Here is a 24,777-nt window from a genome sequence, read left to right as displayed (position 1 = left end):
GTTACAGTCAGCTCGTGGTCCATAGGCACACCAGCATGCACAGTGCTTGCATATTATGGGTGTAAAATTCACTGATACGAAATGGAAATTGACATTAAAGTAACTGGTAACGCCCACATCGATACACAGACTCCTGAATGGATCTAAATGTACTATGAACTGGTCAATGGCTCGACTTCAAAAGCTGTTGCGTTAATGTTATTTCACTGCTACTTTCATGTCTTCAATCTCTCATAAAAGGTTAGCAGGAATGTTTAACTTTGCAAGGTTAAAACAATCCATTTTATGAAACTGTATGTCTCTATTTCAGTGCTTCTTCTTTATCACATAACTGAATTTTCCAGAGGTATTACTTGCTTCCTTTTAATATTGACAAATGATGGCCCCCTAAATATATCAAAAGCATTTCAGTGAGTTGTTTGAGTTTGTGATATATGACTGATGTCTTCTTTGCAGGTTTTTCTCTTATAAATTTCCATAACATTTTATAACTAGAAGCACTCAGAGAGTGCAAACCTCCGCCAAGGCCATGGGTTCACTGACGCCATAACATCTACACGCCGTGGAATCATTGAACCTAAAAAAGTCTAACAATGTTTGCTCAGTAGTAAAAAAGTTTCATCTGCTGTCTGGATAGCATGTATTCTTAGCGCTTGGCATCACAGTTTATTGCAACTTGCACCTTTCCCAGAAGCTACTGTCATCTGAGCACTGATATTGCTTGTGCTTATAGACAAAAACAAATAAGACACAAAATTCAATGTATTATTCAACTAAACTGCAAATATATGAATTTTTTAACATTTATGAAACACTTCTCTAAACAAGGCCATAGGGTCACTGACCCTAAAGAGATTCCCTCCTTGGCACAGTCATCTATTCAACAATTCAGTGTTACAACCAAAACTATGATACATACACTTTTCTTTCCTTTATATTTGACATCCTTGACCATGAAAACATAACAGTAGAACTTGGAATCACTTTTATGTCTTTATTAGTTCAAACGTTATTGTATAAAAATGATTTTTTGGTAATGGCGGTTTTCTTCCGGATCTAGCCCCATAACATTTGAAGCTACATCAAATCTAATGACACCTTACTGAATCAGTACAGATTCAGCTACAATTTGGTGTTAGTTGTGCATCTCTAGCTTCATTTGTCACCTCACACTGACACATTTTCTATTTTCCCTATATTATTGCATATTCTGGATCACCAGATCCGGAATCCGGATTCGATCATCACCAAACTTTGTTGTTTGATAGAACATTTGTGTTGTGTGGGCCGCTGAAGAGGAGGTACTGCTGGCCCACCACCATCAGAGGGCGCCCTGCCTGGAGTGCGGGCTCCAGGCACCAGAGGGCGCTGCCGCCTTATGGGAGCAGCCTGGGTGACAGCTGTCACCCATCACCGGACACAGCTGTTCCACTCAGCACAGAGGTATATCAGGAGGACGGCGTCTCCACCTCAGTGCCGAGATATCGCCTTTAGACGAAGGTAACGTTCTCTGCATTTATATTCTGACTACATAGCTAACAGATTTGTTAAACCTTTTCAGGACAGCTGAATTGCTTAGATAAGTACTCACCTGCCTGTCATACTGTAACTGGAGGTGGAGGCGGCTTCTCCCCTCTCCGTTGCTGGGTGCTGTCGCATCCACGCCTGTGTTGTTGCTCTCTCCCGCCAGCAGTACCGGATCCGACGAGCGGAGGCAGTGGCCACCTGGGAATTCGGGACTTGGCGGTTCCAGTATTTCCAGGGTTCGGTGGCAGAGGAGATCTGGGTGGTTTCGGTTCGACTGAGACGGACGTCTCCTACCTTCGAGCCTGCCCACACGACACCAGCGGATTCGACCCCAAATTGTGATTGTTGTATTCATTGTGCTCGTTTCACAATAGTAAACCTTGTTATTCACCTTCCTCCATTGTCCGTTCATTGCGCCCCCTGTTGTGGGTCCGTGTTCCTACACTTTCACAACAGGATATCTCGGCCAGCGTCATGGACCCCGAGGGGCGTCAACCGGCTGTTGAACGGCCAATGGAAGACCAAGGCGCGTCGGCGGCTTCGGGAGGGGTAATCGTGAGTTGCAGCGGATCCTCACCGCTTTCACCTCTCGGATCGATTTAATGACCGAGCAGCACGTTCTCCTAAACCGCAGGGTGGAGGCTCTCGCCGCACAAGTGGAGACGCGCCCTTCGGGCGCCGCTGCGGCTCTCCCTCCCGAGGACCCTGCGCGTGAAAGTGACGTTCCACTGGTCGTTCAACGGTCCCTTCCTCCGTCCCCAGAAGCATACATAAGCCCTCCAGAACCGTACGGAGGCTGTGTGGAGACGTGCGCGGATTTTCTGATGCAGTGTTCGCTCGTCTTCGCACAGCGTCCCGTGATGTACGCGACTGATGCTAGCAAAGTAGCTTATGTAATAAATCTGCTTCGCGGGGAGGCACGCGCTTGGGCTACAGCGCTCTGGGAGCAGAACTCACGGCTCCTTCATACATACGTTGGGTTTGTACGGGAGCTCAGAACGGTGTTCGACCATCCCAACAGAGGAGAGTCCGCTTCAACCGCGCTACTGTCAATGAGACAGGGGCGTCGGAGCGCAGCTGCCTATGCAGTCGCCTTCCGCATCGCGGCGGCGAGATCCGGCTGGAATAGCACTGCCCTCCGCGCCGCCTTTGTAAACGGACTGTCATTGGTCCTAAAAGAGCACCTGGTGGCGAAGGACGAACCGCGGGACTTAGACGGGCTCATCGATCTGGTCATACGACTCGACAACCGGTTAGAAGAACGCCGTCGGGAACGAGGCGAAGGGCGTGGCCAGGCACGCGTCGTCCCTCTCCCTTCCGGTTCCGATCGAGCTCCGCCTTCCCCACGCTCCACAGCCCCTGCGCTCCGTGGGGTCACAGCTCCCCCTACTGACGAAGCTAGGGACACGAGTAGGGCAACATTTAGGGCACCAGATGCACAGAGGAGATGGACCCACGGAGCGTGTCTTGTTTGTGGTTCCATAGAGCACCATGTGAGAGACTGCCCCGAGCGGCCAAACGCCAAACGCCCGCCCCTAGAGACTGGGCCAGGGGTGGGCCAAAACATTCACGTGGGACACACCCACATTGCTACACGACTCCCAGTCACGATCCTGTTTGAGGATTCAACCCTGAAGGCCCCAGCACTGGTGGACACGGGCTCTGAGGGGAATCTGCTTGACAGTAGATGGGCCAGGGAGATAGGGCTCCCTCTGGTGGCTCTTACCTCGCCTGTGCAGGTTCGGGCGCTAGATGGCTCCCTACTCCCACCAATCACGCATAAGACACCTCCAGTAACTCTGGTGGTGTCAGGTAACCACCGGGAGGTGATCGAGTTCTTTGTGACTCAGGCCACCTCCCGTGTGGTTTTGGGTTTTCCCTGGATGCTAAAGCACAATCCCCGGATCGATTGGCCGTCCGGGGTAGTGGTTCAGTGGAGCGAAACCTGCCATCGGGAGTGTCTAGGTTCCTCGGTTCCTCCCGGCTCCCAAGCTAAGGAGGAGGTCCGAGTCCCGCCCAATCTGAAGGCGGTGCCGGCGGAGTACCATGACCTCGCTGACGTGTTCAGCAAGGATCTGGCTCTCACGCTTCCTCCCCACCGTCCTTATGATTGTGCCATTGATTTGGTTCCAGGCTGTGAGTACCCGTCCAGTAGGCTGTACAACTTCTCACGGCCGGAGCGTGAATCAATGGAGACCTACATCCGGGACTCATTAGCTGCCGGGTTGATCCGGAATTCCACCTCTCCGATGGGTGCTGGTTTCTTTTTTGTGGGTAAAAAAGACGGCGGGCTTCGTCCATGCATTGATTACAGGGGGTTGAACGAAATCACGGTTCGCAACCGATACCCGTTGCCCTTGTTGGATTCGGTGTTCACCCCCTTGCATGGAGCCAAAATTTTCACCAAGCTGGATCTTAGGAATGCGTATCATTTGGTTCGGGTCCGGAAGGGAGACGAATGGAAGACGGCATTCAACACCCCCTTAGGTCATTTTGAGTACATGGTCATGCCGTTCGGTCTCACTAATGCTCCCGCGACTTTCCAAGCGTTGGTAAACGATGTCTTGCGGGACTTCCTGCACCGGTTCGTCTTCGTATATCTAGACGATATACTCATCTTTTCCCCGGATCCTGAGACACATGTCCGGCATGTCCGTCAGGTCCTGCAGCGGTTGTTGGAGAACCGCCTGTTTGTGAAGGGCGAGAAGTGTGAATTCCACCGCACTTCTTTGTCCTTCCTGGGGTTCATCATCTCCTCCAACTCCTTCGCCCCTGATCCGGCCAAGGTTGCGGCGGTGAGAGACTGGCCCCAACCAACAAGCCGTAGGAAGCTGCAACAGTTCCTCGGCTTTGCTAATTTCTACAGGAGGTTTATTAAGGGCTACAGTCAGGTAGTTAGCCCCCTGACAGCCCTGACCTCCCCAAAAGTCCCCTTCACCTGGTCGGATCGGTGCAAAGCCGCGTTCAAGGAGTTGAAACGGCGCTTCTCGTCTGCACCAGTTCTGGTGCAGCCCAATCCTAGCCGCCAGTTAGTGGTTGAAGTGGATGCCTCGGACTCAGGGATAGGAGCGGTGCTCTCCCAGAGCGGGAAGACCGATAAGGTCCTTCACCCGTGTGCCTATTTTTCCCGCAGGTTGACCCCCGCTGAACGGAACTATGACGTCGGCAATCGGGAACTCCTTGCTGTGAAAGAGGCCCTCGAAGAGTGGAGACATCTGTTGGAGGGAACAGCCGTGCCATTCACGGTTTTCACTGACCATCGGAACCTGGAGTACATCAGGACCGCCAAGCGGCTGAACCCCAGGCAAGCCCGCTGGTCACTGTTCTTTGGCCGTTTTGACTTCCGGATCACCTACCGTCCCGGGACCAAGAATCAAAGATCGGATGCATTGTCCCGGGTGCACGAAGACGAAGTCAAAACGGAACCATCGGATCCCCCGGATCCCATCATCCCGGAGTCCGCTATCGTGGCCGCCCTCACCTGGGACGTAGAGAAGACCGTCCGGGAGGCCCTGACCCGTGACCCGGACCCCGGAAACGGACCAAAGGACAGACTATACGTCCCACCAGAGGCTAGGGCTGCAGTCCTGGACTTCTGTCACGGTTCTAAACTCTCCTGTCACCCTGGGGTGCGAAGGACCGTGACAGTCGTCCGGCAATGCTTCTGGTGGGCATCCCTGGAGGCCGACGTCCGGGACTACGTCCAGGCCTGTACCACCTGCGCCAGGGGCAAGGCCGACCATAGAAAGACCTCAGGGCAGCTACAGCCACTGCCCGTGCCTCATCGCCCCTGGTCCCACAGCGGCCTGGACTTTGTCACGGGTCTCCCGCCGTCCCAGGGACACACCGTCGTCTTCACGATAGTGGACCGTTTCTCCAAGGCGGCCCACTTCGTGCCCCTCCCGAAGCTCCCAACGGCCCAGGAGACAGCAGACCTCCTGGTCCACCACGTCGTCCGTCTGCATGGCATACCATCAGACATCGTCTCCGATCGCAGCCCCCAGTTCACCTCGCACGTCTGGAGGAGCTTCTGCCGGGAACTGGGGGCCACGGTCAGCCTCTCGTCTGGGTACCACCCCCAGACCAACGGGCAGGCAGAGCGGGCGAATCAGGAACTGGAGCAGACACTTCGCTGTGTGACAGCCGCGCACCCGACGGCCTGGAGTACCCACCTGGCCTGGATCGAGTACGCCCATAACAGCCAAGTGTCATCTGCCACCGGCCTCTCCCCGTTTGAGGTGTGCTTGGGGTGCCAGCCCCCCTTGTTTCCGGTGGTTGAGGGAGAGGTCGGTGTGCCCTCGGTCCAGGCCCACCTACGGAAGTGCCGTCGGGTGTGGCGTGCCGCCCGCTCTGCCTTGTTGAAGGCCCGGACGAGGGCGAAGACACATGCAGACCGGCGGCGGGCCCCGGCCCCCAAGTATCATCCTGGGCAGGAGGTCTGGTTGTCTACCAAGGACATTCCTCTGCAGGTAGACTTGCCGAAACTTCAGGAACGGTACATCGGACCTTACAAGATCCTCAAGGTCATCAACCCCGCCGCAGTGAGGCTCCAGCTTCCGGCCTCACTGCGGATCCATCCAGTTTTTCATGTTTCCCGGATCAAGCCTCTTCACACCTCACCCCTCTGCACCCCGGGTCCGGCGCCGCCTCCTGCCCGGATCATCGACGGGGAACCGGCTTGGACTGTACGCCGGCTCCTTGATGTCCGTCGGATGGGCCGGGGTTTTCAATATCTGGTGGACTGGGAGGGGTACGGTCCCGAGGAACGCTCCTGGGTGAAGAAGGGCTTCATCCTGGACCCGGCCCTCCTGGCCGACTTCTACCGTCGCCATCCGGACAAGCCCGGCCGTGCGCCAGGAGACGCCCGTTGAGGGGGGGGTCCTGTTGTGTGGGCCGCTGAAGAGGAGGTACTGCTGGCCCACCACCATCAGAGGGCGCCCTGCCTGGAGTGCGGGCTCCAGGCACCAGAGGGCGCTGCCGCCTTATGGGAGCAGCCTGGGTGACAGCTGTCACCCATCACCGGACACAGCTGTTCCACTCAGCACAGAGGTATATCAGGAGGACGGCGTCTCCACCTCAGTGCCGAGATATCGCCTTTAGACGAAGGTAACGTTCTCTGCATTTATATTCTGACTACATAGCTAACAGATTTGTTAAACCTTTTCAGGACAGCTGAATTGCTTAGATAAGTACTCACCTGCCTGTCATACTGTAACTGGAGGTGGAGGCGGCTTCTCCCCTCTCCGTTGCTGGGTGCTGTCGCATCCACGCCTGTGTTGTTGCTCTCTCCCGCCAGCAGTACCGGATCCGACGAGCGGAGGCAGTGGCCACCTGGGAATTCGGGACTTGGCGGTTCCAGTATTTCCAGGGTTCGGTGGCAGAGGAGATCTGGGTGGTTTCGGTTCGACTGAGACGGACGTCTCCTACCTTCGAACCTGCCCACACGACACCAGCGGATTCGACCCCAAATTGTGATTGTTGTATTCATTGTGCTCGTTTCACAATAGTAAACCTTGTTATTCACCTTCCTCCATTGTCCGTTCATTGCGCCCCCTGTTGTGGGTCCGTGTTCCTACACTTTCACAACAATTTGACTATGTTACACCCTAATTTTTTTCAAGCTTTTCTGCCTTGTTTTTGTGGAGTTAGAAACTAGAATGTCAAAATTCCCCCTATCCCACAATGGTGAAGAATCCTTTAAAAAAAATTTCTGGATCTGGATCGTGATCCGGATCACCACTAAAATTTAATCACTTGTTCCTCTTGTCATTTCTAACCACTTCACAAATTTTCATCAAAATCCGTTCAAAACGTTTTGAGTTATCCTGCTGACAAACAGACAAACAAACAAACACGACTGAAAACATAACCTCCTTGGCAGAGGTAAAAATATAACTCCACTGATCAAATTTCTAATTGGTTTATGATTTTCTGGCTATTTATCAGTGATATCTACTGTATAAGCAACAGGATTGTCATTGTGTCTCACCGCAGCCTGTAATCAAAGTTCTTGAAATGAAGCAATATCTCCACCTGATGGACATTTGTCATTAATGCAGGTACAATAGAATTTCGCCAAGTGCTCGAGGATTGACATAAAAAAGTTTGAAAAATATGATTTTCAGATTTACATCAAGGAATGGTACAGTGTCCGTAGACGGTGCCTTCTGAGTTTTCTAGAAGAATTTTTTTAAGTAAATGTTTGCTGTTCTGATAGGTCTGAATGATCTCTCTCAGAATATGTTGGAGTCCTTGTGGTTCCTCTCACAACCTTGTTGACAGATGGTGATAATTTTGAAACATGTCGTTTCTGTAGACAATACAAATGGTTGATTGTTAGTGAAATTTGGGTAAATTGATAGTACACTGCACATGGGTCTTTGGAATAGGTTCACTGGGCACTGACAATGATATACATCCATATTTCGAACATCCATAGCAAAACCTCCACATGTTTTTGTGGAGGTTTGTTATTTCAGGATCGACATACTGAACAGCAAGAAAATGTGGTATTTGCCTAGATTTATGTGGAACATACTGTAGATGGACACATGATTGTAAAAGGTGTCACAGTGCATCACACTGAACAAACGCCTGCTTCATTTCCTCTGTACTCATCATTTCTCTCCTTTAATGCAGAATACCTCTCGCTGCCTTTTCTGCATACACCCTCATTTACATTGTATGTATTATGTCGCTCACTGAGCTCGGGGTCATCACGCCTCCTGTGCAGACGGAATTAATCCTGCATCACTGAACTGAACCTAAAACAGGGTTTTGGTGATTACGCCCACTGTTCCCCCAATAGTTTCACAGTTTGACATGAAACTATAATGCTTGAGATACGTAACTTAAACCTACAGCATGTCGGATTTAGCATCACCTAGTGGTGAGGTTGCAGATTGCATTATGCTGTCTCCGGTCAGGATTTCGTTTCTTTGGTGACAGAGATTCATGCTCCCTTGTCTTGTCTGGCGATAATCAACATGTATTTCTTTTCTTGTCCCTTGCAGCTGCACTGCAAAATGCAAAAGAGAGTAAGTATGTCCATTTTGGGCTACTGTAGCAAAATGGGGGTGCAACATGGTGGCCTCCATGAGGGGGCCCGCTCCCATGTACATCATTCAAAGCTGATAAAAATACACCAGTTTGTTGTTGGAGGTACTTATACACTAATAAACACATGGTTATGAATGCTATATTAAATTCCTGCAAATAAACAGCTGTGATTCTGCACACTGCAGGTTTAAATCATTAGAGTAAAAACAGGGACTTCAGTATGCACATACACTCCACGTGATACTGCACGCATGGCACTGTGAGGAAACCGGTTGTTTTAACAAACTGTAATCATCCTGTTTACCAAACAGCCTTGGCAGAAAGCGTCATACAGCGCCGTGCTGTGTTCAAGTGCTCGCTATTAAGGCTTCGGATACAAATCCAAGTGAGGACTGTGACTGTGGCAGAGTGGGAGCTGCTGATATTCAGCTTCTCTCTCTTTCACACGTGAGTGTGTTCTTTCAGTTTGAAATTGTATTTATTTCTAATTAGTCACAATTATTTTGCTAATGATGCGCATGGGAACTGTGTATTTCAGAAAAAGAGGTTGACACTGAAGGTCATGAGCTTATTTCAATACATGAAAGACGGGAAAGTGTTGACGAGCAGACTGAGACACTGACAGAATGAAGTAACACACCCATTAAAAACACTGACTTTTTATGAAGTGCAATCGTTTAACAAGACAGTTTAAGTATTCACTCAATTTTCAGACTACAGGCAGGAATGTGATGGAAGGAGAGAACAAAAAATGTTGAAATACCCACAAATACACACTGTCGTGCCGCAAAGCCAACAGATGAGATTTGTACTTCGGTGAACCTGTTAGACGGTGATAGGAGTGAAGCTTAACTCACCTGCGGAGCAGTAGCTTGGGGTGATTCTTGCTCTCCAGATTACGGTCTATGAGGTCAGACAGCAGGTGCTTTAGGACGTCGGTGGCATATTCTAACTTGCTCTGCAGCACCGTCATGATAAGCGAAGCCACATTGCCGCGGTCGCGCATAGAGAAACCTCGCTGGGCCTCCAGAGTACGGATGAAGCACAGCAGAAAGACCTTGTTGTTAATGAGCTGGCCGAAAAGCTTCAGACCCTTTTCAACTTGTTCCTGGTGGTAGCCTGGCACCTGTGCAAAAACAACAAAAATAGACACTGGAATGAAACACTTTGAAGTAACAAGCAGGAAATAAGGTCTACAACTCTCAGCAGTGATATTCAGGTCTGTGGATCGTTGGACTTTGCCTGTAAACTGCTCGTAGAGTCACCACGTCTCCAGACAGTTGCATTTGTTGATGCTCATATCTTTGCAGGAGAATGGCGGTCCAAGTGCTTCCTGTCTTAAGCCTCATTTCCACAGAGTGGTCCACATTGATAGGGTACAGCATGGTATGGTTCGGAATGGTTAATCATGGCTTGGGTTGCATGGCAGACATTGAGATGGCCAGTGTGATGTCATATCGTTCTTCCGCAGTGACCATCAGGAAAGTCTGAACCTGTATAGTGTGAAAGCAGTCGCAGGGTGGTACCCCAAGAGAAGGGTGCCAAAAAGTGGTACGGTATGGTTCAGTTATTTTGGTAGCCGTTCCTAAATCTGAATGTGGAAATGCACAAAATAGCATTCTGTACTATGCCATACTGACCCGAACTGCTCGGCTTTACTGTGTAGTTGTGAGTCTTTGATACAAGGTCTTTTCAAAGGATCCTTGGGTACTTTTGGAATTAATGTGTCAAACACGTGGTCCTAGGGAGACTTCAAAGAGGAGTATCACCACTTGCATTGTGAGGGAATGTCAGCAACGACATTTTGGACATGTGGTGTGTTTCTCTCGGTATGATCCAGTACACAGGTTGCTCAGTGTTGAAGACCCTAGTAAGTACCAAAGGTACCCCACATTTCACCTGGCTGTGATGGATGCTTTGTTTCAAGTGGTGAGGATAAACTGGTTGTCTGGCTTGCTGTTTGTCATGCAGGATGAATGGAGATTTAATAGCGTGGTGGATGCAGAAACACTTGGCACCCGCGTTATCTACCAGAACGGACCTAATCTATCAGGCATTCCATGCCTCATAGCTGAGTAAGAGTTAAACACCTTAATACAGACATTTGACTTGACCACATCTAGCATTCTGGCAGTTGTATCACATGCACAGTAAAGATGTTCTTCATAGCAAAGGTTTGCAGAGACCAGGATAAGAACCTCTAGTACAGCAACAATGTTCACCACCTGGAAACACTAGAGGATTGTCCAGCTTTGGCGGTGGTACAGTACGCGTACGTGCAGCCATATCACTACACTTCATTGAAAAGTACACCTGCATACATAATGAAAACTCATGTGAGTGTCGAAATGGTGTAAATTCAACCACTATTTCATCCACCCACCTACACAAATGAAGATCGTCAGAGAGAAATGGCGCGGCTCTCACGAGGTAACGTGTTTAAGATCTTCAAGCTTTTGTTTAGTGTGAAGGTTGAGAATAAAGGCAGAAAAAGCTGAAACTCTTGAGGGAATGTTTATTACTTTGATGGTGCCGTGTTCCACCATAATGCAAGTTGAAAGGGAGTGCAGAGATGTGAAATCCTCTCGTCTGAGACCTCATCGTCCCTGCATCTTTTATTCCAGCCTCTTGCTGCACACCCTTCTCTGTTTTTCCATAAACTGCACCGATGGAGATGATGTTTTATTTATTTATTTTTTTTTAATCTGTCAGGAGCAGTCACAGTGAGCCGGCATCGCTTTGCATCCGATGCAGCTGTCAACCAGCATATGTTCTCTCTTTTTACCTTTCCTGGAAGAACCTCTTGTAATCTGCTGGGAGCGATTGTTAAGGTGCAAGTCTAATTTCCTACGGCTTGACAAGACATGTGCGCGCTTGTGCATATGACTGTGCATACACACTCTGCCTGATTCCACAGTGACTGTTACACAGAATTACTGCACACAATCAGGTCATTTACAATTAAATGCCCCCCCATCGCCGCCAGCATCAGCAGTGTTCCAGTCCCTTCCATAGAAGCAATGCAGGTAATGAAACCTGCATCATAACTGTTTCTGGAGATATGTGAGTCAAATGGTTTAAAACATACGTGTGCCATTTTCTCTGCACAAACATTTCATTATGATTTAAAGTAAAACAGGGGATTCATTAGTTGTCAGCTTTAATCCACTCATTAAGGACAAGTCCAGTAAATCTGACATCACTTTATCACTTTGTTTCCTGATGTGACTGAGTGAATCTGAAAGCGAAACAGTGTTTCGCTTTCCAAAATGTCATTGCAGAACTGTAGAAATGTTTTTTTCTAAAACTGTGTGAAATGACATTGTTCAAGAAGTTAAGAGTCCGCCCTCATAAATGTTCAAATGGAATGGGTCCAGAATGCAATCAAAACCAAAACTCAGCTTTTGGTTTTAAATGATTTATTATGTGATATTTAGAAAACATTCTGGAAAAATCCTTCTGATGACTGAAAATCCACAATACCTAATCTGCATGTTGCCAACATCCTGTGTCACCACATACTCCAAAATAATTTTTATTCCTGCTTGTGCTTCAGCTCACTGCCAACTTTGGTGACACCATTTTGTCAGATCACCCAACATGGAACTGCACACATGCACCACAAAGATGAGAAGGCAGGAAGATGTCTCACTCCTCCTTACTTTCATTGGTTGTTTCAAGGTGTGTCAATGCTGTCCACTTTCCCAGTTGGAGTGGGGTAGTTGGTTTTCTTGCCTGGCATGGCTTCTTGTTGTCAAACCCTGGACAGTGACACCATTTCTGCACTTTTGTCAGTGTCGACAACTATGATGGAGTTGAAATACATTCTGTTCCACTCCACCATGACGTAGTGACTGTACAAAGGTTCTCCAGTCACAACCCCAAAAGCCTATATAACACCTCCAGATTTGTCATGGCAATCCTGGTGGCTTCCCTCAGTAGTACCAAACTGTTTGTATTTCTCAATGATTGGTGGAAATAAAGTCCAAGACATAGTCAGTGACTTGGAAATGTTCATGTATTATTGTGTGATGGCTGTAAAATTGATGATTTGTACAAACAACAACCCTCACATTTAGTTGGAACAAGTATTTATGGGCTCTAAAAATGGAGGGACTAGTTAGTGGAACATGTTTTTTAAACACCTCAAATTAAAACTGACACTACAAGTACAGCTTGATTGTTTTCTTTCAGCTCCTTATGTGCACTTGTTTCCAAAGTGGAAGGTTACCGGTTCAAGGCCACCCCTGCGAGTTCTCTTGTGTTAGGAATGGCTTCTGGTGTAAAATCTGTGCCAAATCAACTTGGAGATCCACCGCAGCTCTGCTGTGGTGACCCCGAGTGAAAATAAGGGAGCAGCTGAAGGGTCTTCCTTTGTTGTGTGGGTGTACAGAAGCAAAAATGCAAAAAAATCACATAACCTGATTATAAAATACACAGTACAAGAACATATTGCTTCATATCACTGAGAAAAAAGCACCTCATGATATGCAGTTTTTGTTAAAACCCTGTAATGTGACTACTTTGTTGTGGACAGGTGCATCAAAAAACAAAAACAAACAAAAAAAACTAAAGATAAGATAAATAAAAATACTTTTTTTTTCTTTGTCAGAATCAAGCGGAAACTGATAAAAACACAGCATAAATAAATATTTTTTCCACAAGAACAAGCAAAACTCCAATCAAACATAAAACAAGATTGTTGAGAATAGCAAGAGAAAAAAGTGACAAAAATAAACCGCAAGCATTGCAGCAACAACAACAACAAAAAGTTTGATGAAACACATCATTTTTTGAAGAAACATTATTCAACATGTCTCTTTTTGTTTTTGTTTTTTTAGTATTTAGCTTTTTGTTGTTTGGGTAAAAACGCTACAATTTTGAGCTATTTGTACCTATATGTAGTCTCTAGTCAAAAAAAGAAAAAAAAAAGCACTTTAAAATCTTTGACACATCAATAACCGTTAAGTAGACATCGGCTGCCATGGACCAGCCTGCAGCTTTTCTCATTAAGCTCCTATAACATATTATACTCCTCATACAGTTCAACGTTTATACCAATTAAAGCATAATTAATATTGCTTATTACTGAGAAATTCTCATCAGGGATGGAGTAGCCAACCCCAAGGGCACTGAAATAGGGTCCATCATTTTTTTTAATGGAACAAGACGACCTGCTCAATGACTGTCTGTCAATGTCACCACCGGGAATAAATGACTCGATTTTTTTCTTTCTCTCTCTGATTGACTTTTAATTTGTTTTTAAGGTAGAGTGAGAATGAAGCGTGAATCATTGCCGTTATTAACGAGAGCGCACCTGATTTCCTGAGTTGCCATGTTAGTAAAAATGTGTTTTTGTTGTCAGGCACCAAAAGGCTTTTGTTTACCAGAAAGCGACATAGTGAAAATCAGCATCAATTTTGCCTACTGTGACCCGCCATACTGTTAATTAGCTCGCTCATTTCCCTCATGTTTCTAATGAGGCTAAGCGACTAACATGGAGAGACTGACTAGCAGACGTGTTTAGCAGAATAGCAGACGTGTTTTATAATATCACTTCAATCAGGCAAGTCTCCGGTCCAGGATCATGTCACAGCATCCACCACAGAACCGCCTTTGGTCCTGGACGGCAACCACCCAGGTGGACAACCAATGACTGGTTGTCCACCTGGTTGCTGCTCACAGGTAACCATCTTTCTGCTACAACCAGTTGTGGGAGTTCTCAACATTGAGGCACCAGCGTGCTGGATCATGGTCAAAGAAACCCGTCTGAATGCATGTCCAGAGTACTGTAACTACTAATCCCTAAGAATGCAAGTACGTCTCATTGGAGTCTCCTTAAGTAACTGTTCAGTTGACACAAAGCCATTCCAATAGTGTCCAACGATCCCCTGAAGACATACTTACAAAGGCATCCAGTTATTGCCTCAGATCACTGGTTAGTGTCCAAGTCACACAACTACACAGTAAGATGGGAAGCACCGGGACCCTAAAGACTCCATAAGTTCTTCTCTGTGTCTCTCCATCTCAAAGGCAGAGGATGAATATCACTGTTGAGATCAATGAATGTCTCTTCAGATGTCTCTTTCCATTTGAATCAAAGGCTCAAAACACTTTACAACAATGATTTTTCCAGCATGACAGGAGTTTGAACTGAGGATCCTCTGGTCTTAAGCCCACTGCTTAACAACCAGACCATCACCTCCCACCACTAGACCATCACCTCGCAACATGTTCAACACTTTTGCCATATGTAGGTGCACTTCTGACAGTTAATTTCAGGCAGGTATCAAAAGCTTGGCTCTTATTGTTGATCTGGGACAATCACAACCCCAGACACTTCAATTCCTGACTCAGCTTCTCAAATGCTGAAATTAGGGTATCCTTTGATTCTGCAAAAGATTGCACCACTGTCCGTGAAGTCATCAGTAAACCTTTCCTTCCCCAAAAAAAAAAACAGCACCTAGGCATCTGCTTTCCACAACCGTACTCAACACCCAGTCCATGCAAGCATGCGTGGATGAGCCAGGACACATCCCTGAAGAACACCAGAATTGGGAAGAAATCAAATTTTCGCCCCCCCCTCCTCACCACTGCACAGTACTCAGTAACTGGGTACAGGCTGGCTATAATGTCCAAGAAGTTGTTGGGGTCACAGAGTCGCCTGCCAAGCCTCAGCCAATCAACCTATGCCACCGAGCATGTCCTGATATCGATTCCCAAAGTGCATCATTCAACAAGTGAAACTAGAGACTCTGATCTGAGATGGACTATACACAATTTAATGAGCGAGTCTTTGTTTTGTTTTGTTTTTTCATTTTATGCAAAAACCTTCTAACTGTTAGAAAGGCCCAAAGAGTGGGCCACCCCTCTGAGCCTGGTCTGCTTGAGGTTTCACATCTCAAAAACACCAGAGAGAGCTTTTCCTTATCACTGTCACTGTGCACTTACTCAGAGGGATTGGTAAGGTTAGGCTTTACCTGTGTGAAGTCCCTTGAGGTAGCTTTGTTGTGATTTGGTGCTGAATAAATAAACTGGATTTACAGTGCATCCAGAAAATATTGACAGTGCTCCACTTTTTCCACATTTTATTTTACAACTTTATTCCAAAATGGAGTAAATTTTTTTTTACCTCAAACGCCTACTCACAAAACCCCATAATAACAACATGAAAAGGTTTTTCTTTGTTTTTTTGCAAATTTATTAAAAATAATAATAAAAAAACTAAGAAATCACATGTACATAAGTATTCACTCTCTTTTCTCAATATTTTGTTGATGCACCTTTGGCAGCAATTACAGCCTCAAGTCTTCTTGAATATGATGCCACTAGCTTGGTGCACCTATCTTTGCTGAGTTTTGTCCATTCCTCTTTGCAGCACCTCTCAAGCTCCATCAGGTTGGATGGGGCGCGTCGATGCACAGATATTTTGAGATCTCTCCAGAGATGTTCAATCAAACTCAGGTTTGGGCTCTGGCTGGGCCACTCAAGGACATTCACAGAGTTGTCCTGAATCTACTCCTTTGATATCTTGGCTGTGTGCTTAGGGTCATTGCCCTGCTGAAACATGAACCATCGCCCCAGTTTAGGTCAAGAGAGCTCTGGAACAGGTTTTCATCCAGGATGTCTCTGTACATTGCTGCATTCATCATTCCCTCAATCCTGATTAGTTTCCCAGTTCCTGCTGCTGAAAAACATCATGGTGGTGGCATGATGCTGCCACCACCATGGTTCACTGTAGGGATGGTGCCTGGTTTCCTCCAAACATGACACCTGGCACTCACAACAAAGAGTTCAATCTTTGTCTCATCAGACCAGAGAATTTTGTTTCTCATGGTCTGAGAGTCCTTCGGGTGCCTTTTGACAGACTCCAGGTGGGCTGCCATGTGCCTTTTACTAAGGAGTGGCTTCCTTCTGGCCACTCTACAATACAGGTGTGATTGTTGGATTGCTGCAGAGGTGGTTGTCCTTCTGGAAGGTTCTCCTTTCTCCACAGAAGAATGCTGGAGCTATGACAGCATGACCATCGGGTTCTTGGTCACCTCCCTGACTGAGACACTTCTCCCCTGATCACTCAGCTTAGACAGGTGGTCAGCTTAGAGTCCTGGGGACTTGGAGTGGACTCCAATTATGCTGTAGAAACATCTCAAACATGATCAATGGAAACAGGATGCACCTGAGCTCAATTTTGAGTTACACTGCAAAGGCTGTGAATACTTATGTACATATGATTTCTTAGTTTGTTTGTTTTTAATATAAATTTGCAAAATTCTAAAAAAAAAAAAACTTTTTTCACATTATCATTATGGGGTATTGTGTGTAGACACTCTTGAGGAAAAAATAATTTAATCCATTTTGGAATAAGGCTGTAACATAACAAAATGTGTAAAAAGTGAAGGACTGTGAAGACGTTCTGGATACACTGTAACTGAATTGCTATGATTGGGAAAAGAATCTCAGCAACCCCAAACCTAAAAAATCCATGTACTACAGAATCGAAATATTTCTCACAGAGTACGCTACATACAAGGTTTCTCGACTAACACATTCTACTGGACAAGATGTTAGCAATGTTCAAGGCATTTTTTTTAATTTACAAAATATTATTACAGTTAATGACTACAGAATCACATGAACAGACAAACTCAGATTTTTGAGCGTTTTGATTTTTAATGTCTCTACACAGAAAATCAAAGCTGAAAGGAGCAAAGTAAAATTACAGACGATACGGCACGAGGGATTACTGTGCCATAAACATTAAAGTGATTTAGGATTGGCAGCAGTCACATACAGTTTTACAGAACATAGAAAGGATGATAAACTCAATCTATTTTCATCACTGATCTGGTCCAAAGGAGGAAATGGACATTTTTGTGACGGACATTCCACGTTTCATTGCTGAAGGATATTCAAGGACATTTTTTGACAGAGTGAAGATAGAACACTTCTCGCTTGAACTGGTGAGTGATTTTATTTCACAAATATGATTTTGAATAGATCTCTGCAACTGACAGTTCCCAGTGGTTGGAGATGCTGCACTGCACAACATAGTTTTTGTATTTTTTAATACATTGTTTTAAAATACTTTTTATATATTACATTACTTTCATGACTTAAAGACTTTGGTGAGGGGAGGTGATGGTCTAGTGGTTATAAACTGTTGGGCTTGAGACCAGAGGATCCTCGGTTCAAATCCCAGCCTGACTGGAAAATCACTAAGGGCCCCTGAGCAAGGTTCTTAATCCCCTAGTTGCACCCGGTGTGTGGTGGCACCTTGCATGGCAGCAGCCTCACATCGGGGTGAATGTGAGGCATTATTGTAAAGTGCTTTGAGCGTCTGATGCAGATGGAAAAGCGCTATAAAAATGCAGTCCATTTACCAATTTCTAACATCAAAACAGTTTGTCCACATGCATACAAATGTATATTCACTCAATATTTGAAAATGTTTTGAAAAACACATTCTATTGTATATTTTCAGCTCTAGAGCCAAAATACTTTTGTACACCTTATTCTAGACAAATATTTGTCATTTATTGTCAAAGCTTAGATTGTTCTGAACATTTTGATATGTAGCACATGGGCATTAGATGAAAAGAAAGCACCTTAAAACGGGAGTTACTAAAAGTAGAAAATTAAGAAAACTGATAAAAGATACCCTACAAAAAGGGAAGCCTCTCTATGTAGGGACATTCCAAATTAAACAGCACTGTACAGTACCTCTAGGTCTCTGAGCACGGGATGCTCCTCAATGCCAGGAAAGAGGACCCTCATTGTGTATGTCCTGTAGTCTAAAAATGGGATTCCTGCTCCATCCAGGTCACTGGTCAGTTCGTGGATGTCTGTCTGAAGTTCTGCAAAAGCTGAGCATAAATCATATACATGAAATAGTTAACTTCCACAGTGGAATATTAGCATAATGATAACATATGTATGACACTGATCCTGTTAGGCCCCAGCTGGAATAAAACCCAGGTGCGAGGCAACAGAGCTAACCACTGACTCATCGTGCTGTGCCAATACCATTCTTATATGGCCAAACTAACAAACTAATTTTCAGAAATGCTAAAAACTTTAGTTCACAGCACTGAGGAAGATACAAAATCAATTCTAATAGCCATTAGCATGTCCTTACCCTCTTTACACTCCAGAGCTACCCGTGACTCTAGATTGTCCATTTGCATCTGCAGCCTCTTCAAGGTCAGGTCACTCTCACGGGATTTGCGCTTGTAGGCAATGAGCACAATGACGATGAAGAAGATGAGCAGCGCTCCGGCTGCAGCAATGCCAATGATCGCTGTGCTGCTGAGCGGACTGTCAGATGTTATATGGACAACGCCAGGGGAAAACTCGATACCACCCACACGAGCCTGCAGACAAAAAAAAAAATACGTAAGTAAACAGATACTGTATACGTACATGTATGGCAAAGACTGAAAACTGACATTCTTATTTTTAAATTGTAGTGTTGTTAATTGGAAGCTAATCATTACACACAGATATCTCACATCACAAGTTAAAATTAAACGTGAAAATCGTAAACTAGTATAACACAGTTATCCTTTATGATTAGAAAATACTACTTTCTAACAAACAGCTCAATAGTATCTATTAAAGCCATCTACAACAACCCTTAATACAAAGGTCAAGGCTTTAAACCCCCCCCCCAAGTCCTGACTAACGCTTGAACCCTCAAGGCCCAGGTGAAGGCTTTGATCCCTCACAGCAAATGGCAAAGCTAAGACCTTTGACTCCTAAAGGCTTTGATCCTTCAAGGCTATGGCTTTGACCTGCTAGGCTTGCACCAAGGCTTTGATCTGCAAGACGCATGTTAAGGCCTTGACCCCTGATAACCCAGGCTAATGCATAAATCAAGACTGAAAAAAAAAAGAGATTCAAACAAAAATACAGTCAAAGAACATTTATGTCCAAAACATGTATATTATGAAAGTAACAGTGACAGCAGTGGTTTCCACTATAAGTGCCTTGAACTTTGTATAGGTGACCAAAGCTTTAACCCCTCAAATCCAAAGTCAAGGCATCCAACAAGCAAGACCAAGGCCTGAGAAAACAGGGCCCGTGGCACTTTAAGGTGAAGCATCAATTCACAAATATACATGATAACTAGCCATGCTAACTGGCTTGGCTAGCCATCGTATCACCTGGGCTGTGTTAGCTAGCTAACGTTGGTGCTAGTTGGTTAATATTATAATTGAAGTGAATGCATTTTTAACACCTAATATTGTACAACCAACTACAAACTGTGGCGACCTGCTTTTGCGTATATACTTCAACAGAGCGGTGGTTTAGGACAGATATCCTCAACCCCTGGTCCTCAGGGACCACCTAACTTAAACATTTTCCATCTTTCTCTGCTCTGCCAAAACCTGATTAGAGCTCATGCAGGCATCTGCTTGGACTTGTTTGGCTGAGCACACCTGAATGAGCGAATCCGCAGGGTCAGATGGAACATGTGTAGGTTCAGGTTGAGAACCGCTTTGTTCTAAAAGTAGTACCTCCTCAAAAGCTCAGAGTGCTCTAATGTTCAGGAACAAGAAGTCTGACTGGATTCAATTTATTGTGTGTCTGGAAGTGGACACAAAGCACTACAGAAAGCAACAGCGAGAATGTCCGTCTGCCAAGCTGTCAATTGATTTGTCGGGCACTTTGCCGTCTCCATCGTCACCTCCATAAGGTGCCACGCGTCCCTCTGTGAGCGTGTGCCGACTGTGTCGTGTCACTCACCAGGACCTTATGTCGACCCGTCAGGTTGGGTGACTCACAGAGCAGCTGGGTGTCCGACACGGTTAACATGCAGGGCTTCTCACCAATCAGGACGGTGTAATTCAGCTTTCCATTGCCACTGTGGGTTGGCGGGAGGAAGTTCCGGCCCTGCAGGAAAAATATTGACGTATAATTAGAGTGTAAGAGAGTTAATCACACTAAAAATGACTTGGAAGAAAATCGGATGTCGTTAATGGACTACAAATAGAATAAGCACAGCATTAGACCCAGTGATGAATATGGATATGATTCGTGTAGGCAGAGCTGCCTGGACCATTATGGAATATTAAACTGATGGGGACATGAGTCGTGGGTGATCAATAAATGTTAAGCACAGGTCTGAATGCAGTATCACAATTTTAATGACAGTATTTTTCCACTAGCGATGAACAGTGCATCATGATATGACAAAGATCATGTCATCAATCAACAAATATGGAGGTCTTCAATGTACAGCTGTTTGTATCTCTGATGTTTTTTAGAGAACATCAGAGGTCTTTACTGTTTCAGGTAATCAGGATGTGATTGTGGACCACATCACCATTATCATCACGTTATTACGTTCAACAAGGAATTGATATTTTTGTCTCTGTCTTTTGGTTTGTTTGTTTATTTGCCACATGGATTAGTCAATATGCTAAACCCCAACCATGGGACATGGACCAAGGAAGGCGATGTTAAGTTCTGTTGCAAATCTGGACCCAGGGACAGTTACAGGTATTTTTCAGTTTTGGTTAAGACTGCATAATGTATGGTTTAAAGTTCTCCATCACCACGACAGATTTACGTCATTCGGAAAATTTAACCACACATACGCACGTGCACGTGGTGTCATGCGTGTTTTGGGGCCAAAATATGATACTCTCACTGTCAAAGCAACATCCCATTCTGTGCTAATCAAAGCAGCAGCAATGTCAGCGTGGACTGCGGAGGAAGGGAATGTGTGAATTTTTACTCCTCTCCACTCCATTTCCTGCTTGCTATAAGCCACGGTCCTTCTCCTCCCTGTCTTTGTGGGAACATTGGCAGACCTTCCCCAAGTAGAGCAAAGTGTGGCTTTGCTTTGAACCAATGAAGCAATGCTTTGATCTGCTGCTTCGGTTCTTTGTTTTATTTCGCTTTATCTTAATTATTCCCCGCTAAAACCCTAAAGAGCATATATATATGTGAGTAATATTTACCTTTTTATGTTAAACCAACCTGTTATGGTCTTCTAAAACAGTTGATAGATGTATTTTAGAACTTAAAAACGGGACAGATGCTAACGCGTTAGCATGTCTATGGTGTTTTCAGTGTTAAAGTTAGCATTAAGCTGTAAAAGAGTCAAATGTATTACAAATTGTAATATTTTATTCATTTATTTTTATTTATATATCAATAATAATAATAATAGCAACAACAATAATAGTAATAATAACTAATAATGCCACAATACAGTTTTAGAGAAACACAGAAAAAGAATGTGATAAAACAAAACAGAAAAGATTAAACCAACTAACTGTTGTGGGCTGGGGTGTTTGGCTGGTTTGGTTTTTGTTTTCTGTTTCTCCCACCAGGTGGTATGCATTCAGGACTGAGTGGCTGAGCATCAGGACCTCACCCTGAACACCTGAGGCTTGTTATCACGTGCAGGTCATCAGGACTCACAGCTGTGGTGTATTTTGTCTTAATCAGAGATTGCTGCATTTAAACCTTGAATGCACAGTGTGTGATTGCCAGAGACTCGACCTTGTGAGCAGAAGTGTGAGATCGACGTCAGGAGAACAATCTCACCATCACGGACGCAGAGACCGCTCCAGGTTTGACGCCACAGTCTGTGAAGGAGGATTGGGTGAGGTCTCACGCTCTTCAGCACACTTCCTGAGGTAATTTGGTTTTGGTGACTTTTATGAAGTAATGACAGTGGATTTGGTGTCCCTCACACCTTGTGTTAGTGAGCTGTCACGTTATGCTAATTGTCTAATCAGCTTCTGCTGCAGTGGAGATTTGAACTGAGTTGTTCCGTGCCTGCAGGGTAAGAAGCTGATGTATAGATTTAAGCCAGGAAGTGTTTGCTGATTGCGTGCACCTTTGAGTTGTGTCTCTCTGTGTGGAGTTGGACTCACCGCATGTTTTCTTTCTTCACAGACTCGGTTTGTCGCGGCCACCTGGGGGGTGTCGGCGGGGTCCGAACCGTTTGCGCTGCTGAGAGCGCGCCGTGTTTTCACCTCACCAGACCGAGGACTGTTTAGTTGTTTAGCATCACTCACTGTTATGTTTATTAAATTCTGTTATCCTTTGAACCGTGCTCTGCTTATTTTATGCTGGCTCCTTTCAAACGCTGGGTCGGTTTTCCGACTGCGTCCGAAACATAACACTAACAATGAACATAAATAAATAAATATAGAAATAACTATTTCCTGTGAACACCTAGTGACTCTTAAACCTCCACTTCATCCCTGTTTTATTTATGTTTAATGACAATTTGTTTCTGTCAAACCACATCTAAGCTGTGTTTTTACACAAGAAAAAAATAAAATGCAGTAAACTGCACATTTGTGTCTTTTTTCATGAAAATATCTTCTTAAATATAACATATTACACTTTAGTCAAGCTTTTAAAATACATTTGTGGACTCTTGCTGTAACATGTTGTCAGTGGTTGAGACAGTTGCTGTAGGCATCTAAAAATACTCATAATCGGGTGAAACCTGATGGAAATCTCTTTGTGGTGTGTCAGTGATGTACGAGGTCTGTTAGAAAGTAACGGACCTTTTTATTTTATGCAAAAATATATGGATTTGATTCATATGTTTTTACGTCAGCCAAGCTTGAACCTTCGTGCGCATGCATGAGTTTTTTCACGCCTGTCGGTTGCGTCATTCGCCTGTGGGCAGGCTTTGAGTGAGCACTGGTCCACCCCTCTCGTCGTTTTTTCATTGCGAGGAAATGGCGGAATGATTTGGGCTTTGCTCCATCAGAATTTTTTCAGAAACTGTTAGAGACAGGCAGCTGGAAACCATTCGGAAAATTCATTTGGCTTTCGGTAAAAAATTTTTGGGCTTCACAGAGATTAAGGAGTGTTACTACCGCTTTAAGGACGGCCCACAATGGCGCACGGAGCGCCGTGCTCCGAGCCGCAATCGACACGCAGAAACGACCATTTCATTTCTAAACGGATGGCTGTATGGCTCCGGGACCATTGTGTGCAATTTCTCTGGTTATCACAAGAGCTGGACATCAGCCATTTTCCGGCAGATTTCACTTTTAACAAGAGATTTTGTCATGGAAAGCCGCGTGGAGGCTTCGCGCGTCATGACGGAGCCGCTGATGGAGCGACACAAAGAACACCTCCGTTTTGGAGTGTTAGAGGACAAGTTGGGACATGCCTATCTCGGCTTTCAGTGGCTTACCAGTCGAGTGAGTATAAGAGAAATTGTGGAGAGCTGACGTAAAAACATATGAATCAAATCCATATATTTTTTGCATAAAATAAAAAGGTCCTTTACTTTTCTAACAGACCTCGTATGTATGTTTGTGCAAAATAAAATAAAACATTACTCCAGGTATGTTTTTGACGAGAATATAACATCATAACTTTATTACAAGCTCAAACGTTGATGTTGCGTGATAAAGGCCTTTTAATGATAACTCACTTAAAAAAAAATGGCAAAACTCACATGTAAGTAAAAAATAAAAAAATGATTAATTGAAAAAATAATCAACCGATTAATCGACTTCTAAAATAATCGTTAGTTGCAGCCCCAGTTTTTTGTTTTACGAGTGAGAGCATTTTTCCCGATTAAATGTGAATATGCCAGTTTTGAGTTTCTCAGTGTGCATGCGTTTTCAAAACTGGTGACAGTGTTACTTTGTGCACAGCAGAACAACATTGTCAGTTGCTTTAGGCCCTAATTTTGTATTTTTTTTTGACTGTACAACCAGTGACACAGCACCCTTTTGGCGCATTTAAGAAATAAGATAAGAAATTTCATTTTTAAACTATAAAACATCAAGATTCAATTACACTCCTTTGTCATAAGGGTTTTATAGTGAAATTTTATGAATCATTGCAATTTTTAATGTATATATTGGGAGACGAGGGTAGGCTGAAAAGTTCTAAGGCTCACTATAATGCAGTTAATGCGTTATTCCTTCATGGGGAGCCTTAGAACTTTTCAGCCTATCCTCGTACATTGCTCATTTTTAATCTCAAATATCAGCATAGGCACCCAAAAAATCCATATCATATGGGGTCTAAAACTTACAATAATGATAGTTGCATATGTATGTTGCACACACATAGGTTTTGCTGCTGCTACTACTACTACTACTACTACTACTAATACTACTAATAATAATAATACTAATAAATGAAAAACTGCAACAGTTTTCATAAAATATTGCAGGGACCTGAATTACAAAAATA

General features: G+C 44.9%; 1 protein-coding gene and 1 long non-coding RNA gene across 2 annotated transcripts in view; one reads left to right on the top strand and one right to left on the bottom strand.

The window, feature by feature from the left end:
* plxna4 (plexin A4) overlaps positions 1-24,777 on the bottom strand; it is a 658,913-nt gene that overhangs the window by 77,613 nt on the left and 556,523 nt on the right. Inside the window, exons 19-22 of the mRNA XM_034163939.1 lie at positions 20,332-20,478; positions 18,722-18,956; positions 18,307-18,449; positions 9,444-9,712 (exon numbers count right to left, since the gene is read on the bottom strand). Coding sequence (XP_034019830.1) covers positions 9,444-9,712; positions 18,307-18,449; positions 18,722-18,956; positions 20,332-20,478 — 794 coding nt within the window. The remainder of the gene's footprint in view (positions 1-9,443; positions 9,713-18,306; positions 18,450-18,721; positions 18,957-20,331; positions 20,479-24,777) is intronic.
* Positions 1-24,777, top strand: part of LOC117504477 — a 757,689-nt gene that overhangs the window by 545,735 nt on the left and 187,177 nt on the right. The gene's annotated exons all lie outside the window — the stretch shown is intronic.

This window comes from Thalassophryne amazonica, chromosome 22, assembly GCF_902500255.1.
Source record: "Thalassophryne amazonica chromosome 22, fThaAma1.1, whole genome shotgun sequence".
NCBI classification, from domain to species: Eukaryota; Metazoa; Chordata; class Actinopteri; order Batrachoidiformes; family Batrachoididae; genus Thalassophryne; species Thalassophryne amazonica.
The sequence above is the reverse complement of the archived record's forward strand: the minus strand, read 5'-3'. Positions and strand labels throughout refer to the sequence as shown.